This window comes from Saccopteryx bilineata, chromosome 1 (genome assembly GCF_036850765.1).
Source record: "Saccopteryx bilineata isolate mSacBil1 chromosome 1, mSacBil1_pri_phased_curated, whole genome shotgun sequence".
NCBI lineage: Eukaryota > Metazoa > Chordata > Mammalia > Chiroptera > Emballonuridae > Saccopteryx > Saccopteryx bilineata.
Genome location: NC_089490.1, coordinates 393897844 through 393917895, shown reverse-complemented (window position 1 = coordinate 393917895; position 20052 = coordinate 393897844). Strand labels below are relative to the sequence as shown.

Below are 20052 nucleotides of genomic sequence, written 5' to 3'. Positions count from 1 at the left end.
GGCTCTCAGTGGCGGCTCGCGTCGGCCGCTCGCGGCATTTCGTGGTTCCCAAGTATATGGGCTGACTCACCACAGGCGCACTTCCTTGCGGTTTGAAAGAACGTCCCTGTGGTAGATTCCTCCACACCCTCGTCTCTCAGATTCAAGTGATAACAGTCCTTTCGCTATCAGTTTGTGTGGAACTCCGGAATGCTCCGAGGATAAATTTTTCTGTTTCTAGTTGATAAATTTGTTGTGATTTAGGGGAGAGCTGTCGGACGCGCTGCTCACGGCACCATTTCCGTGACGTCACCGGAGTTCTGTTTGTTCTATTTTAATTATGGTTTTATGAACTGTGAAATCCTCCTGTTTATTCTTAGGATAGAGTGCTGCCAATATAATTTACAGGATATTTTACCCAATACAAGTTAGACTCAGTGAAAATACTTTGAAAACATAAAGCGGCATATACAACATCTCCAAAACCTCAATGTAATAGAAATAATTTAGTAAAACTAAGTCAAAGTTTTGCTCAGTAAGTTGCACTAAAATTCTTCACCTTCGTATTAAATCTGTAATAGAGGCAGCCATGACTAAAAGGACTCCACATAACTTATTCTCACAAAAGAGTGAGGCATTGTGGACTAACTTATTTATGATAACATTTATCTTGTTATGGTTTGCTAAGCTAGAGGAAAAGAAAATTATTCTGATATCTTAACTCCCTTTGATTACATTTTTGCATGTGTTTACTGTCTCCCAAGACAGTCTGGAGAAGAAAGATGAATAGTATAAATATTTGTTGGTTAGTTACTCTGTGGATCTAGCCAATCAAAACTCGATTTCCAGTGCTGATATCATATTAAGGACACGGTCAGTTTGCAAGGTTGTGCAAGATACCAAGTCAGGTTAAGAAAACCAGAAATGTTGCTGAATAAAGAACAATGTAAGAAAAGGGGATAGTTACACCAGCACTACTTCTGCTTGGAGTGGGGTGGCTGTGATCTCTGTACCACCCAGAATAGTGTCTCCAAATATTCAGAGTCTCCAAAGATGGAGATGCTGTGCATGACAGGTATCTGGAGTATTTCAAAAGGCCTGTGGAATTTTAAATGATCACTTGTCTTATGATTATGGTGTGACTAGCTTGTATTTTGCTACTCAGAACTTATCAATCAAAGCTATATATGCAAATGGAAATCAGATTCATTATTATTTTAAAAACAGAAAATTCAAGAAAATATTAAATGGATAGGATATTTGGGATGGATAAATTTTAAAGACAGAGAGGCATGTTTTGATATTAGGAAATAACCTTTAAATTTAATAAATTATTTTGGATTCAACACTCTATTAACTTTTACAGTGTGTTATGATTCATAGAAAAGAACTGTTGTCTCATTAGATTTTAAGTGATCCTATTATCCCCATTTTACAGGTGAATAAAACAAGTTAACAGAGTTCAAGATCACAGCATTAAGAAATTATAACTCATCATCTGCCCCTTCCTGCAGAATAATACCTGAAATTCTAGGTTAGAGATTGATCTCTTCACTGAAGGTCAGAAAACGTGCATAAGGAGAAAGAGAACCTAAGAAACAACCCTCAGTGGATGGTGTGGAAGTGAGGGAGAGGAAAGGGTTGAATAGAGGAGACTGAGGACCATAAACCATGTTCCTCATAGGTCCTGCAGGGAGGAAAATGGCAATATTGAGATAGCACAGAATTCACCGATCTCTAAACGTTGCCCTCACACCTTGACCCAAATTCCCCGGAAGGCAGCGTTCATGCCAAAGGTTAAAACTGCTTGCTTCTTTTTGAAGAAATTTTCCAGGTATGCCTTATCCCACTCCAAGATGGGAGGTTTGGGCCATGAAGCTTGCTGTCTACTCACAGCAAGAGAGATGCCTACAGTTAGGGATCCTCTTAAACGTGCTATTAAAGGGCAGAGGCAACGGGAGGAAAAACAATTAGAGGGAGGAAACTCTTCAGGTGCCTGCTTTCTGAGATCATGGTTGTCATGGAGTCTTTGTCCCTGCAAATTTCACGTCCCACTTTGCCACATCCCTTCTTTACCCATTCCCCACAGTCCAATCATGATCGCATGGTTGTAACTTTTCTTTTAATGAACTTGGAGTTATTAGAATTAAAACACACCTACAAATCATCCAGTCCAACACCCTCAGTTTTCAGGGGAGTAACCCATGCCAGACCAGCTAAGGGACCGGCCGAAGACGACATGCTCACCAGGATTACAGCTTTATGACACGTATGTGGGCACTTTCTTGTTTAAAAAGCATTCCCATTTTAAAAACATACATGCGACATTTTCTCAACTCTTTGCCCTGAGTCATCACCACGCAGCCCTGTGAAGTGGACATATCATTATTCCCCATGTGTAAGTGAAGAAATCAAGGCAAGTAAGAAATTTGATAAAACTAATTCATGACAGAGCCATGACTAATCATGGTTATAACCATGGGCATTGGTATCAGGCAATCTGGACTGGATTTCAGCTCTTCCATTTTCTGGTTGTGTGATCTTGAGTCAGTTAACCTCTCCAAGCCTCAGCAATGTTAACTATAAAATGAGACCGACAGTAACCATTACTTTACAGAGTAGCTCTTCATAGAGAATTCATGTAGACAATGCTAATAAAGCATTTAGAATATGTCGTACACATTACGCCTTCTATTTTTAATAGGTATAATTTAAGTGTTCTGAATTGGAGGGCTTTTTTAACATATTATACGACATTACTAATGCTTCATTAAAAATATCTACTTAAGATTATTTCTACAATCATTGTTTCCTTTTTTTGTAATGGAGCTCATCTACCTTGCCATTACTAGGGATACAGAGATGTTTTAGGAAGATATCATTTTTGTTTTGATCTACTTCTACAGCGAAAGGAGTAGGTGGGGGCAACGAGTTAACTATTTCATTTAACTCTTGATAATAGGGTAGTAGTTTTATGTTCCCCCTGAAAAGAACTGTAATAATTTAAGCCTTTAAACTGAATAGATTCTTAAGATAGTTTTGCTATAACACTGAAAGTATAGAAAGTGTGGTACCACGTTCAGGCCATGGAGGCCATGTTTCTGAAAGTCATTTTTGTTTCACAGGTCACACTTAGTGAGAGTCAGAGGAATTGTTAGTATATTCAAAAGAACATAGCAGATTTCAATATGCCCAGAGGTTCTACCTGTCAAGTGGAGGTAATTTCTCACCTGCCAACTTCACATGCAGTAGAAAGCTATCAATGTAACTATATGAAGGGCAAAGTGTTACATAAATAATAATGTCACATGTATGTGATGTAGTCCATAAACTTCTGTTTGAAAAATATATATTTTTAATTTTTTTTATTTTTAAAAATTAGCCTGGACTGTAGCAGCACAGTAAATAGAGCATCAAGCTAGAACACTGAGGTCACTGGGTCAAAACCCTGGTTTTGCCTGGTCAAGACACATATGACAAGCAATCAATGGACAGCTAAAAGGGAAGCAACTATGCATCGATACTTCTCATTCCCTCCACCACTCCCTGTATTATCCACAAAGTCAAGTTATGGAAACAACCTAAGTGTCCATCAATGGATGAATGGATAATGAAGACATAGGGTATACATTCAATAGAATATTACTCAGCTATCAGAGTGAAGACAATTCTGCAATTTGTAACAATGTGGATGAAACTTGAGGGTATTATGCTAAATTAGAAAAAGACAGAGAAAGGCAAATGCTATATGATATCACTAATATATGGAATCAAAAAAGCTAAACTTTAGAAACAGAATATAATGGTGGTTACCAGAGGATAGGGAGCACAGGAATTGGGGAGATATCTTTAAAAGGGTCAAACTTGCAACTAGACAACGAGTAAGTTCTGGAAACCTAATGCACAGGATAGTGATTACAACTAACACTGTATTTTAAACACTTAGCAGAGGTATGTTTCTTATTGCAGTCCTCATGGCCGCTTTAAAACAACCTTCTCATACATTCTTAGACATTTTTAAAGAGCAATGCTTCAAAAAACATCCTTATACCTAGATGCAGTAACCCCTTATCCTTTATTCATCTCACCATTTCCTTGGCATCAAGTAAGACCTCACATGCTCTGCCAAAATTTCAGCAATTTCCCATCTCTCCATCCTGTCCATGTATGCACTCACAGAATATTTGGCAAAGGCTTCAAATACTCCTTCACTTACAGTTCTTAATTAAATAGAATAGTTCATGGGATTCATCAGAATTGAACCCAAAACAACATTAAAAATGTAATGAATGTCCAAAAAATAATACGTAAAGGTAATGATGTTTTTTTTAATATAATTTTTAAAGTCTGGGTGACCTGGAAAATCAAAAGTCAGTGTTGTTATACACCTTGTTGCTCTTTTAAGCCAGATCACTGGGACCACAAGCTTTATGTTTCACTTCAGTAAACTGTGAAAACTGGCCAGAATTGAGAACCCTGCCTATTCTGTTTCCTCTCTGGCCCTTGAGGTTTCCTGGAAACTACCAGCATTAAAGTAACTCTAACCATTCTACTCCACCCATCATATCACTCCATATAACCATAAATCTCCAGGACATAAAATATTGAACACAAACAATAAGAAAGAATGTATTACAGTTTTCCATATTTATTCTTAGACTCTGTTATATTGAATATTTAATAATCTATTATTACAATGAGTTCTCACACAAACATGTATAGATCTTTGAAATAGCAGAAATGAGTTAGAAGGGTGCTTTTGTTGGCCATACACCACGGGTAAATGTTCCAGACTCAATGGAGAAAGAGAGGATTGAGTGCTACAATATCAGAAAGTGCTATTGACTATGACATTGATTTTGAATAACATCTCTCCTAAAAATTCCCCAATACACACTAGATGCAAAATATGATATCATCAGACTCATAAGTAAATGAAACTAAAGCGACTACATACTTCATTCCATTCTTCTTAATGATTCACATCACTCCTTCCTTAGACAATAAGTGGTAAAGACTAAGATATGACCAAAAATGTATTTTATAATTAAAATGGAAAGAAAAAATAGAATGATATTACCAGGACAATTGTATGGCTTTGTTTCTTTCCAAAAGCACATCCCCTCTCTCTGTTCATTCTCATTATGGGCAGAAACATAGAAGAAACATTGATCACCACCATGTCTGGACTATGCTGCATCAGAATATTTGGGAGACAAGGTTTCTACATTCCTGGGGGCCTCTGCCATGTATCTCCCCTTTAGAGTCAAAAGCCTGAAATGGAACAGGGCTCAATCTCAAAATAAAAAAGAAACAAGTTTCTAAACCTTGATGTTTCACAAATACTTGCAGGTAGGTTAATAAAAGATGAGGTCATTCCTCAAGAAGGATGAAAGAGATGAACCCCCAGAACTTAAAGATATTGTGATTGTGTGGACTCGAGTCAGCTGTTAGCCGATTTTGGCATGCTAATTGTGTGAAATTCAGCCTCTTTTGTTCAAAGTTAGTGTGAATTTTAATATACTCCATTCATGTGCATGTTATTGTGGTTTAAAGCAATTTTGATGAGACAAAATCTGTCAAAAAAATCTCAAAATCATTGACCACAGCAATATCCTCTCTTCTTTTGCAACCTCTTTAAGGCATCTTTGATTTCCTTGTTCCTCAGACTGTAAATCAAAGGATTCAGCATGGGAATCACCGTGCTGTAAAAGACTGATACAAACCTGTCAAAGATGGAGGAACCGCCAATGCTGGAGTTCAAGTAGACAAATATACCTGAGGTATAAAAGAGGGTAACTGCTGTCAGGTGAGAAGCACAGGTGTTGAAAGCTTTGGACCTGCCTCTAGCTGAAGTGATCTTCATGATGGAGAAGACAATATAGACATAGGATATCATGATAAGTAAGGCATTTATTATCCCAAAGATCAGTATCAATATAGCCGTCATGAGTTGCACAAAGAAAGTGTCAGTGCAGGACAGGACTAGCAGTTGGGGCATGTCACAGAAGAAGTGGTTGATGACATTAGGCCCACAGAAGTGGAGCTGAAGCATGGCACACAGCTGGGATATAGAACCAGAGAGTCCAGCCAAATAGGACCCCAGCACCATCCAAACACAGAGGCTGGGGGACATGATTGATGAGTAGAGAAGTGGATTGCAAATGGCAGCATATCGGTCATAAGCCATGGCTGCCATGACACAAGACTCACTCAGTCCCACGGTTGAAAAGACAAAGTACTGAACAGCACAACCCACAAAGGTGATCGTCTGCTGCTCCTGGAAGAAGTTGGAGAGCATCTTGGGGGCTGTGGAGGTCACATAGCAGATATCTATGAAGGATAGGTTACTGAGGAAGAAGTACATGGGCGTGTGGAGGTGGGAGTCCATTCTTATTAAGACAATGAGACATAGGTTCCAAGTCAGAGTCATAATGTAGATCAACAAGAATACAACAAACAGCCCTGCTAAGATTCTGGGAAAATCTGAGAATCCCAAGAGGATGAAATGGGTGATCTCTGTGATATTTCTTCCCCCAATCATTGGCTTGATTCTCCTAAAATCAGAAAGAGACAAGAGAATGCATTGCTGACTTGGGTGACATGGGAGCATTATAGCTCTCACATGTGCCAATTTTTTTCCTCCATAGAGCACTGGAAAAGGAGAAATGCTTCACTGTCCTGGTTGGAAGGACCCCATTTTTTCCTCTCAAATTGTCCAGAAGACCTAGTCAGTTGCTTCAGGTTCTCAATTATTTCATGAAGTCTCATGAAAATTAAAAGATATATAAAAACATGACTAACAACTTAGAAAGCAAATGAAATCCTGTAATTATTATATTTAAGGAAAAATAATTGATTAAAATAACATCCTTTTAAAAGACCTCTGATAATTCAATATATAGCTTCCGCTTTATAACAGTAAAGCCTAAGAGGCATCATAACAGAATAAATTAGAAACAGCTCTTCCTCTCCCAGGTAATCATCTAAAGATTTAATTATTTTTTCTTCACCCACTGAAGAAAGTTACCATGTGTGTAATAACATCAAATTTTAAAGCAAATATATTTAAAATAATAAGTGAGGGAAAGGGAAGGGCTGAATGGGAGAGACTGAAGACCTTATAAGCCTTGCTCAATGAAGGCCCTGCTGAGAGAATCACACAAATACTGAGATGGCACATGATCCACTGTTTTTTCTAAATCTTACCCATTCACCTTGACCCAGATCTCCCATGAAGACAGAGTTTTTGCCAAAGGCTGAACTTGTTTCTTTTCAAAAGAATTTTCCAAGTGGGCCCTATCATACTCCAAGACGGGGGAGCTTATTGCCATGAAGCTAGCTGTCCACCATTCACAGCAAGAGAGATGCCCACAACTGGGGATCCTCTTAAATGTGCTATTAAAGGGCAGAGGCAACAGGACAAAAGACAATTAGAGGGAGAAAACTCTTCAGGCCCTTGCTCTCTAGAGTCATAAATATCATGGGATTTTGTCTCTGCTAATTTCCTCACTACTTTGTTATCCGTGTCCCTTCTGGACCTATTTATTCCCTACTTCACCACAGTCCAATCATGACCTGATGATTTACAACTTTTGTTTTCATGAACTTGGAGTCATTAGAACTGGAAAAGGCCTAGGGATCATCTGATCCAGCACCCTCCATTTTCAGGCAAGGAACCTGAACCAGAGCAGTGAAGGATTTGCCCACAATGATATGCTAGCTAGGAGCATAGCTCTCCCCCCCCCATTACTGAAACATCCATTATTTGAGTTTATTTCCCTACTGTGTTCCCTTCCAGTAATTTCATTCTATCATAAGTTGTGCTAGTAGGTTGTTTAACTCATTCATTGAATTTCAAATTTCAATCATCATATTTGTTTTCATTAGCCAGGTTGATGGAGATTCAGATATGGCACCTGTGTGCAAGATGTATGAAGGGAACCCTTTTGCACTGCTGGTGGGAATGCAGACTGGTGCAGCCACTGTGGAAAACAGTATGGAGATTCCTCAAAAAATTAAAAATGGAACTGCCCTTTGACCCAGCCATCCCACTTATAGGAATATATCCCAAGGACACCATATCACTGACTGAAAAAAAGAAATGCACCCCCATGTTTATGGCAGCATTGTTCACAACAGCGAAGATCTGGAAACTGCCTAAGTGTCTGTCAGTGGACAAGTGGATTAAAAAGCTATGGTATATATATACAATGGAATACTATGGGGTTATTTAAAAGAAGGACATATTACCTTTTGCAACAATATGGAGGGACCTGGAAACTATTATGTTGAGTGAAATAAGCCAGGGAGAGAAAGAAAAATATTATATGACCTCACTCATTTGAGGAATCCAAGGAATAATGAGAACTGAGGAATGGAATTGAGACAGAGGAGGGATCAAAGGGACCAGAGGAAAAGAGGACAGAGGGAAAGGGGATGATAGATGGGATAAACCTGAAGGGAAGGAGGTAGGGCACTGTAAGGAGGGGCACAAGTGAGATGTTGAGGGGAATAGGGGGAAGGGTGATGCATTTGGGGTGACCCTAGAATCTATGTAAACACAATTAATTAAAAAAATAAAAATTTAAGTTAAAAAAAAAAAAGATCTATGAGGGGATGGCTCAGAAAATGAAAATAATCAATGGCCTCTGCCAGCACTGATGCCACACTATTCAGTTCCTCCTCATATGTCCCTGGTGCCTTTTCATCAGCTGCCCCAGTGCTAAGCTCAGAGCAAGTGAATCCAGGTAAGTCATGTGCAGATCCTTTAAGGGGAACACCTGAGACTCCAGCAGCCTTCCATCTCACTCAGCCAAAATATCTGCTAGTTTTCACAGCCAGAAGTTATGAGGACTTCTCTTCCTGGATTTGAGGGTCAAGTTGAAGGGTGAGAGTATCCCTTCCAGCCTATTTCCTTAACTTATAGTTGTTAGAAAACGAAGTATGAGTTTCAATGTATGTCTGATATAGGGCCTTCCTCGTTTGGGTCCATGTGTACTAATTCTGCTCCATATGAATTTTTTAAGATGAAAACAACCCAGCCTCAATAGGTTTATCAGACAAGAATACACCACACAATATCAACATAATACCTAACACATGTCAGTTTCTCTATTTACGGTGACATTTAAGTTCAATCTGATACTGTGGTTCTATTCCAGAAGATCTTTGTTTTGAGAGAGAGAGATGAAACCTCTGTTCTTCCATAAGGTCTCCCTGGGTCCCATATGCCTGTTTATTTCTAGAGGGTGGTGGTACCAAAGTGTGTGGTTTGTCTGTCTTCCAACTAGATGGTGCCAGCCAAATCTAGTCTGCCAACACTAAAGAGAGATGCTTCCACACCCAGTTTATAACTGTTCCAAGCCACAACTGCCAGAGACTGCTATGGAGATCTCTGTACTTGTGGGAAAGAGGGGGAATCTCATCTCTGCCAGACCCACAAGCAGCACTGCACACAGGCTGTCAGCATTAGAAAGGGAGAGAGAAGCATGGGAAGAATGAAGACGGAACAAAAACACAGGAGTCACATGCGAACTGTTGGTTTATCTTCCCCAGTTATTTAGCTGTTCAGGGAAGGTCATAGTAGATTAAGTTGATGGGAGAATGCAAGGATACCTGGTATATTTCCTTACATGCAAATCAGTCAGGTTTTTCCTGTTCAACTGTAGGTCAGGAAGACCCAAATCAGTTATCTGGACACAGAAAGTGAAACGCAAGTGTTTCCTCATCTGTGTGAATGATCACAGAAAAGGCAAGCTCTAGGTTTGTCTCTGTGTAAGATTAGAAACATGAGAGTAGTAATCTTTAGAAAAAATATCTAAAATCTCAGTATAGTCTGTCTAATGTGCCAGTCACTAAACCATGAGTACGTGAATGTTTTTTTTTGGGGGGTGGATCTGTGTATGATTGTATGTACCTGTCTAAAAAACTAGGGGAACATAGATGGTTCATATGGACAATAACTTGGTTTGTAAAAACTCTTAAAAATTAAACTACAAAATCAGACTATAATAGATCAATGAAATGTGTAACAGAAGCATTTTGAAAACAAAATATTTTTTTGGTTCAAAAGAAGGAAAATCTTTCAATAAATCTGCAAATAATACCATGATGAGAGGTGAAGATGGTCACTTAGAAGACAATGAATGCCTGGGGAGAAAAAAATGGTAGTGCCCTCCAGCTAGCTGGACAGACCCTGTAGCTGGCCGCATCAGGCACTGATGCACATTATCCGCTTTGCTTTGATTCCTCCCTCTCTCAGTAGACTCTCAATTGTAATTTGTTCTTTCGTGTGGTTTCCTTAGGAAGAATTGTGCCACTGGCACAAGTATAAGCTTGGAAGTTCTGTTCTTCACTGAAAAATAAGAAGGGCATCCTGGCTTATGGAGCTCGCTATTCTGAGCTTGGTAAACTTCATCCCATCTGGAAAAGATGTTCAGAGGCTGCAGAGATGAGTGCCACACCCTGGATTGTGGTGATTTTATTAAAGTGAAATCAGCTCCACCTCCCTAGCCCCACTGGGACAGCCATACCCTGTCCTGCTTCAAACAGCTATAAAATGCCTTATTTTTTTAGTACCAAAAACATTCTGTTTCATGTGCATCTGTTCATATGACACAAAGTAAACACACTTATATGGGAAGTTTTATTTAATGTGTGGCTTATTTTAACCCCAGACCATTTTTGCTTTATTCAGGCCTCGTGACTAATCCTCATCTCATTCGTTAGATTTAATGATTATTAATGAATGATATCATTAACTCTCTCTCTAGGATCATGGCCAAAAGTTCTTCCCTTTCTTTTTATTGTGTTTATTTTTCATTGCAATAAAAGCAGTTCCTTTACTTTTTAATCTTTTGGGTGCTGAGAGGACATGGGTTTGACACTTTGGGTGAGTCAATTAACCCCCACCCTCACCTCTGCAGGGCCTGAGTAAATTGAACTCACTTTCCAAGGAGCCTTCAAACTCTGAAAGTCTGAAATTTTGAGACCCTGATTTTCTGTTTTTGAAACTCTTTCTATGGAAATAATGTTTACGAAGAGGAGTTCATCTATTTCATGGAGATCAGGTTAGCAATCCTTAATCTGAAAATAAAAATTAATTAAATCACATAAAGAGCTCCTATATGAATGAATATAATCATTGAGACTCTTGACACACAAGGTAAGAGGCTAAATTTAGAAAAATAAATATAGCCACTGAGATCACTGAAAGAAAAAGGAGTGTCCCCTGAAATAGCCTGAGAACAAGAGAAGGATTGGAAGTTCTTCATCAAGAGAAGCATCTTAGCCAGGACTGGAGGAAAACTGGCCCAGGAGATCCTGAGGCTGGGAAAGTGAAGCCCAACTGTCTATAAAAGAGTTTGATACTGAATTAAGGTCCAAGGTAATTCAGAGGGTAAACCCCTAATGATGATCTGTACATCTTCTTAGGATTAGAAAAGACTGATAAAGGAGGATGGTAAGATAGTTCATCTGTCATGCCAACTCTGATTATAGTTATAATGATGATTTACAAAATAAGATTGAGACACTCAAAAATAAAAAGCAGTGCCTTGACCAGTGGCACAGTAGCCCTGGAATGCCGAGGACACTGGTCCCATCCTAGGTTTGCTGGCTCATTCCCAAGTACACCAGTTGGAGCAAGGGTCAGCTCACATACTAGAAGCAATCAATGGCAAAACTAAGTGGAACAATGATTTGATACTTCTTTCTCTCTCCCTTCCCATTCTCTCTCATCCCCCTTCCTCTCTCTCCCCTTTCTCTCTCTCAAAAAAATAAGGAACTCTGGACAGGAAAATGAAGAGAAGGAACATGCAATATGCTTGTCAACACATTCTAAGAATTGCAGAAGCTGTCATATTAAATTAACCTGGACATAACCATAAACTCTCCATAAATTTCAAAGACAAGTAAATATAAGAATATAAAGCAGAAGTCTAAGTGAACATTAAAAAAGTATGAAAGGAAATGCCACCTAAAAGCATATAAACTCCCTATAGAATTACAATGTTTAGAAGACATTTGAGATTCAACTCAAATTTCAGCTTACTATGATTCTATGCATGTTAGATTCTGTTCACTGACAGCTTTTGCTAAGATATGATTTGCTTTCATGTTTAACATTTTAGCTTAGTTATTTTAATGTGGTTACTTTCATTGTTTCAAAGCAAAGCCCAGAAATAAAGTCAGAGATACGTAGCAATAAAATCGAATCTTGATTCTCATATTAGAGTCTGAAAGGTATCTCAGTTCATATTTTTTCCACAAAAGGTGAGGATAAATGTCAATTGAATATAGTTGTTTTTTACCACTCATTCGAAGCAGAGATAAGGTACAATACAAAGGTATATTTGGAGGTTTGTGAGGTCTTTTAAATATGTTTACAAGAAAGAAGTTTTAAGCTAGAAGTCATGGAAGGAAGTTCTAAGCTAGAAGTCATGAGTGAAACCAAGATGGCAGTGGAGTAGGCAGATGCACAGACTCCTAACTCACACCATCAAACTGGATTACAAATTAATTTAGGAACAATCAGCATGAAAAACCAACTTTGGATTAAAAGAACAGGCCTCAAAAACTAAGAAGCACAGAAGAGGCCACACCAAGACCAGTAGGGGGGCTCTGAAATCTCCTGCTTCCAGGAGTGAAGGTGGGGTGAGACTGAGAGCCCAGAAGGGCTCTCATTAAAAGGAGAAGATCATAAAATATTGCTCACAGCCACTTGCCTGGGGACTGGGAACTAGGTGTGCTGAGAAGGCTGGCTTATCTTCCAAAAAGAAAGTAGGGAGAGAGAGACAGATGGTGTCAGGCAGAGGAATGAATGGGATGACCTGAGAAGCTGACTCATCCTGTGTGGAAGCAGCTATAGCTGGAGGAAGATTTGAACCCTCAACAAAGCACAAGCCTAAACTGGTTCCAGGTGACCCACTTCCAGAAAGCTCTCCAGCTCCAATCAGCACAACAAGACATAGGTGAAAACAGGAAGTGGGGAAGAGAGGCAGTAACTCAAGTCTCCATGGAGATCTGAGATACACCACCCCCTACTGAAACGGAGAAAGCACCTGGCCCCAAAGAGAAAAGCTGGAAGATTAGGCCTTCTGAGTCTCAGGTTACACCACACATTTCTGGATACAGCTTCAAATAAGCCCCTTGCTAAGATCAGTAAACAAGACTACCACTGAGTTAAGAAAACTGAGAAGAAAACAAACAAATCAAAACTTCAAAGAGACTCTACTACGTAAGGAGGTGAGAGCTGAAAGAAGCCTACAAATCATAGAGAATAATGGGTAGGCAGAGAAGCATAAGTCATATGCTTCAACAAGATAAATCCTCTGATAAAAGTCTTGGACAAATTAGAAGTAATCAAATTACCGGATGCAGAGTATAAAATAATGATTTTTAGGATGTTTAAAGATCTCAAAGCTACAGCTACAATGAATGGACTTAAAGAACACTTCAATAAAGAAACTGAAAGCATCAAAAAGGACACAGAAATCATAAAGAGGAACCAGACAGAAATGACAAACACCATATCAGAAATGAAGACTACACTGGAAGGAATTAAAAGCAGGCTGGATGAAGCAGAGGATTGAATCAGCAACTTAGAGGACAAGATAAGTGAAAGCATGGAAGCAGAACAGCAAAAAGAAAAGAGACTGAAAAAATCTGAGGACACTCTAAGAGAGCTCTGTGACAACCTAAAGAGAAACAACATTCGCATCATAAGGGTTCCTGATGAAGAGAAAAAACAAGGGTGAGAGACCTTGTTAAATGAAATCATAGCTGAAAACTTCCCTAAATTAATGCAGGAAAAAGTCACACAAGTTCAAGAAGCACAGAGAATTCCATTAAAGAGAAACCCAAAAAATCTACACCAAGACACATCATAATTATAATACCAAAGCTAAGTGATAAAGAGAAAATATTAAAAGCTGCTAGAAAAAAAAGGCTATCACCTACAAAGGAGCCCCCATAAAGATAACATCCGTCTTCTCAACAGAAACACGTAGGCCAGAAAAGAATGGCAAGAAATAATCAAAGTAATGGAGAACAAGAGCCTACAACCAAGACTACTTTATCCAGCAAGGATATTGTTTAAAATTGCAGGAGAAATAAAAAGTTTGCCAGACAAAAAAAAAATTCAAGGAATTCATTACAACCAAACCAATGCTGCAAGAAATGTTAAGGGGCCTGTAGTAAACAGAACAAAGGGGAAAAAGAATATATTAAAAGAGGAATATAACTTTAAAGAATAAAATGGCAATAAACAACTACATATCAATAATAGCCTTAAATATAAATGGATTAAATGCTCCAATCAAAAGACATAGGGTAGCTGAATGGATAAAAAAACAGGACCCGTACATATGCTGTCTACAGGAGACAAACCTCAAAAAAAAAAAAAAAAAAAGATACACATAGACTGAAAGTAAAAGGATGAAAAAAAAACATTTCATGCAAATGGAAATTTAAAAAGCTGAGGTAGCAATATTAATATCTGACAAAATGGACTTTAAAACAAAGACTATGGTAAGGGATAAAGAAGATCACCACATAATGATAAAGGGAGTAATCCAACAGGAAGAGATTACCATTATAAATATATGTGCACCTAATATAGGAGCACCCGAATATATAAAGCAGATTTTGATGGTCATAAAGGGAGAGATCAACAGCAATAGTATAATAGTAGGGGATTTCAATACCCTACTAACATCAATGGATAGATCCTCAAGAAAAAAAATTAACAAAGAAACAACAGAATTAAGGGATACACTACATCAACTGGATTTAATAGATATCTTCAGAACCTTCCACTCTAAAGCAGCAGAATATACATTCTTTTCAAGTGTTCTCTAGGATAGACCACATATTAGGACATAAAACGAGTCTCAACAAATTTAAGAAGATTGAAACCATATCAAGCATCTTCTCTGATCACAGTGGCATGAAACTAGAAATCAACTACAATAAGAAAACTGAAAAACACTCAACCACTTGGAAACAAACTGGGTTAACAATGAGATCAAGGAAGAAATAAGAAATTTCCTTGAAACAAATGAAAATAAACATACAACTCAAAATCTGTGGGACACAGCAAAAGCAGTCCTGAGAAGGAAGTTCATAGCATTAATTATAAGCATACCTTAAGAGGCTAAAAAACCTCAGAAAAAAAACCAAACAAAACCTTAATCCTACAACTAAAAGAACTAGAAAAATAACAGCAAGTAAAGGCTAGAGTAAGTAGAAGAAAGAAAATAATAAAGATCAGAGCAGAAATAAATGACACAGAAATTAAAAAAACAATACAGAGGATCAATGAAATGAAGAGCTGATTCTTTGAAAAAGTAAACAAGATCAATGAACCCTTAGCCAGACTCACCAAGAAAAAAAGAGAAAGGATTCAAATAAATAAAATTAGAAATTAGGGTGAAGTAACAACTGACTCAGCAGAAATACAAAGAATTATAAGAAAATACTATGAAGAACTGTATGCCAAAAAATTAGACAACCTAGGTAAAATGGACAAATTCCTTGAAAAATGTAATCTTTCAAAAATCAATCTGGAAGAATCAGAAAACCTAAATAGACCAATTACAACAAATGAGATCAAAACAGTTATCCATAAAAATCCCAACAAACAAAAGCCCTGGGCCAGATGGTTTCATGGGAGAATTCTACCAAACATTCAAAGAAGAACTAACTCCTATACTTCTCAAGCTATTTCAAAAAATTCAAGAGGAGGGAAAACTTCCAAGCTCCTTTTATGAGGCAAGCATAATACTGATTCCAAAACCAGGCAAAGACAACACAAAGAAAGAAAACTATAGGCCAATATCCCTGATCAATTTAGATGCTAAAATTCTCAACAAAATATTAGCAAACTGGATCCAGCAATACATGAAAAAAATCATACACCATGATCAAGTGGGATTCATTTTGGGGAGGCAAGGCTTGGACAATATTTGCAAATCAATCAATGTGATTCTTCACATAAACAAAATGAAGGACAAAAACCACATGATAATATCAATAGATGCAGAAAAAGCATTCAATAAAATCCATCACCCACTTATGATCAAAACTCTCAGCAAAGTGGTAATACAGGGAATATACCTCAACATGATAAAAGCCATCTATGACAGGCCCACAGCCAACATCATACTCAATGGGCAAAAAGTAAAAGCAATCCCCTTAAGATCAGGAACAAGGCAGGGGTGCCCCCTTTCACCACTCTTATTCAATATAGTTCTGGAAGTCCTAGCCACAACAAGCAGACAAGAAGAAGAAATAAAAGGCATCCAAATTGGAAAAGAAGAAGTAAAACTATTGTTATTTGCTGATGATATGATACTGTACCTAGAAAACCCTAAAGTCACACAGTCAAAAAACTACTGGACATGACAAATGAATTCAGCAAAGTGGCAGGATATAAAATTAATACTCAGAAATCAGAGGCATTTTTACACACCAACAATGATCTGTCTGAAAGAGAAATTAAGAAAATTGCCTTCACTACTGCAACAACAAAAAAATACCTAGGAGTAAATTTAACCAAGCAGTTTAAAGACTTGTACTCAGAAAACTATAAAACATTGATAAAAGAAATTAAGGAAGATACAACAAGTGGAAGCTTATACCGTGTTCATTGCTTGGAAGAATAAACATTATTAAAATGTCCATATTACCCAAAGCGACTTATAAATTCAATGCAATTCCTATTAAAATACCAAGGACATACTTCAAAAATATAGAACAAATATTCCAAAAAATTTATATGGAACCAAAAACGAACATGAATAGCCTCAGCAATCTTGAAAAGGAAGAATAAAGTGGGTGGTATCACACTTCCTGATATTAAGTTATACTACAAGGCGACTGTACTCAAAACAGCTTGGCACTGGCATAAGAACAGGCATATATCCTGGCCTGTGGTGGCGCAGTGGATAAAGCGTCGACCTGGACTGCTGAGGTTGCCGGTTCAAAACCCTGGGCTTGCCCAGTCAAGGCACATATGGGAGTTGATGCTTTCTGCTCCTCCCCCACTTCTCTCTTTCTCTCTCTCTCTCTCTCTTATCTAAAATGAATTAATTAATTAATTAAGTTAAAAAAGACCATGCATATAGATCAATGTAACAGAACAGAGAACCCAGAAATAAACCCACACCTTTATGAACAATTGATATTTGACAAGAGTGGTGATAGCATACAATGGAGTAATGACAGTCTCTTTAACAAATGGTGTTGAGAAAATTGGTCAGCTACCTGCAAAAAAATGAAACTAGACCACCAACTCACACCATTCACAAAAATAAACACAAAATGGATAAAAGACTTAAATGTAAGTCATGAAACCATAAGCATCTTAGAAGAAAACATAGGCAGTAAGCTCTCTGACATCTCTCGCAGCAATATATTTGCTGATTTATCTCCATTGGCAAGGGAAATAGAGAGTGACGTGAGAGAAATGGCACCGTGAGGAGTGCTACCAATAAATCTCCCCCAAATTTCAACAAGTTCTTCAATCAGAGACAGAAAAATCTATCCTTGGAGCGTCTAGACGTCCCACACACTGAAAACTAAGTGTTATCAACAAAACCACCCTCAGATGCTATTAAGAAAAAGGAAATCGAATAACATGGATACAAAAGACAGAGATGTAGCACAGATAGATGAAGAAAAATCTATGGAGAAAAATTTAATATATTGGAAACCTTGGAGCTAAATGACAGAGAATTTAAAATAGAAATCCTAAAAAATACTCAGAGATATACAAGAAAACATAGAAAGGCAATTTAGGGAGCTCAGAAAACAATTCAATGAATACAAAGAATATATTACCAAGGAAATTGAAAGTATAAAAACAAATCAAACAGAAATGAAAAACTCAATTCATGAACTGAAAAACAAGGTAACAAGCTTAGCTAATAGAACAGGCTAGATAGAAGGTAGGATTAGTGACACAGAAGACAAGCAACTTCAGGCACAACAGAGGGAAGAAGAAAGAGACTAAAAAATTTTAAAAAATGAGAAAGCCCTACAGGAATTGTCTGACTCCACCAAAAAGAATAACATAAGAATAATAGGTATATCAGAGGGAGAAGAGAGAGAAAGTGGAATGGAGAACATATTCAAACAAATAATAGATGAGAACTTCCCAAGCCTGTGGAAAGAACTAAAGCTTCACATTCAAGAAGCAAACAGAACTCTGAATTTTCTGAACTACCACAAACCTACTCATGGCAATCTACATATATCTCGATAATTACAAGTATGTCACATTTCAAGTACATAAAGAGAAATGGCTATTTCAAGGAAACCTGTGATAAATCTCTTTATTTCTACTTCTTTTTTTTCCCTTGTTTTCATACATTTTATTATATATATATATAGATGTGGTTTTCCATGTATTTATCCTGCTTGAGGGTCACTATGGTTTTTTTTTATTGTATTTATTTTTAATGGGGTGACATCAGTAAATCAAGATACATATATTCAAAGATAATATGTCCAGGTTATCTTAAAGTTCAATTATGTTGCATACCCATCACCCAAAGTCAGATTGTCCTGTCACCCTCTATCTAGTTCTTTTTGTGCCCCTCCCCCTCCCCCTTCCCTCTCCCTCTCCCCCCTCCCCCCATAACCACCACACTCTTATCAATGTCTCTTGGTCTCACTTTTATGTCCCATCTACGTATGGAAAAATGCAGTTCCTGGTTTTTTTCTGATTTACTTATTTCACTCCGTATAATGTTGTCAAGATCCCACCATTTTGCTATAAATGATCCGATGTCATCATTTCTTATGGCTGAGTAGTATTCCATAGTGTATATGTGCCACATCTTCTTTATACAGTCATCTATTGATGGGCTTTTTGGTTGTTTCCATGTCCTGGCCACTGTGAACAATGCTGCAATGAACATGGGGCTGCATGTGTCTTTACAAGTCAATGTTTCTGAGTTTTTGGGGTATACACCCAGTAGAGGGATTGCTGGGTCATAAGGTAGTTCTATTTTCAGTTTTTTGAGGAACCACCATACTTTCTTCCATAATGGTTGTACTACTTTACATTCCCACCAACAGTGGATGAGGGTTCCTTTTTCTCCACAACCTCTCCAACATTTGCTATTACCTGTCTTGTTAATAATAGCTAGTCTAACAGGTGTGAGGTGGTATCTCATTGCAGTTTTGATTTGCATTTCTCTAATAACTAAAGAAGATGAGCATCTTTTCATATATCTGTTGGCCATTTGTATTTCTTCCTGGGAGAAGTGTCTGTTCATATCCTCTTCCCATTTTTTTATTGGATTGTTTGTTTGTTTGTCGTTGAGTTTTACGAGTTCTTTGTATATTTTGGATATTAGGCCCTTATCTGAGCAGGTGTTTAAAAATATCATTTCCCAATTAGTTGGCTGTCTGTTTATCTTGTTATCAATTTCTCTTGCTGAACAAAAACTTCTTAGTCTGATGTAGTCCCATTCATTAATTTTTGCTTTCACTTCTCTTGCCTGTGGAGTCAAATTCATAAAATGCTCTTTAAAGCCCAGGTCCATGAGTTTGGTACCTATGTCTTCTTCTATGTACTTTATTGTTTCAGGTCTTATGTTTAGATCTTTGATCCATTTTGAGTTAATTTTAGTACAGGGGGACAAACTGTAGTCCAGCTTCATTCTTTTGCATGTGGCTTTCCAGTTTTCCCAGCACCATTTGTTGAAGAGGCTTTCTTTTCTCCATTGAGTGTTGTTGGCCCCTTTATCAAAAATTATTTGACTATATATATGTGGTTTTATTTCTAGGCTTTCTATTCTGTTCCATTGGTCTGAGTGTCTATTTTTCTGCCAATACCATGTTGTTTTGATTGTTGTGGCCCTATAATAGAGTTTGAAGTCAGGTATTGTAATGCCCCCAACTTCATTCCTTTTCTTTAGGATTGCTTTGGCTATTCGGGGCTTTTTATAGTTCCATATAAATCTGATTATTTTTTGCTCCATTTCTTTAAAAAATGTCATTGGAATTTTGATGGGAATTGCATTAAATTTGTATATAGCTTTGGGTAATATGGCCATCTTG

At 37.6% G+C, this 20052-nt stretch overlaps 1 protein-coding gene across 1 annotated transcript; it reads right to left on the bottom strand.

Moving 5' to 3' along the window:
• Positions 1-5575: 5575 nt before the first annotated feature.
• LOC136319714 (olfactory receptor 5AN1-like) lies at positions 5576-6526 on the bottom strand. Its single transcript, XM_066252840.1, has one exon. It carries the CDS (start codon positions 6521-6523, stop codon positions 5576-5578), a length of 948 nt encoding a protein of 315 aa, XP_066108937.1. The 5' UTR covers positions 6524-6526.
• Positions 6527-20052: the final 13526 nt, after the last annotated feature.

Excerpts from the sequence above, each read along its gene's own strand:
- LOC136319714 (XM_066252840.1), bottom strand. The coding sequence starts at position 6,523 with ATGATTGGGGGAAGAAATATCACAGAGATCACCCATTTCATCCTCTTG.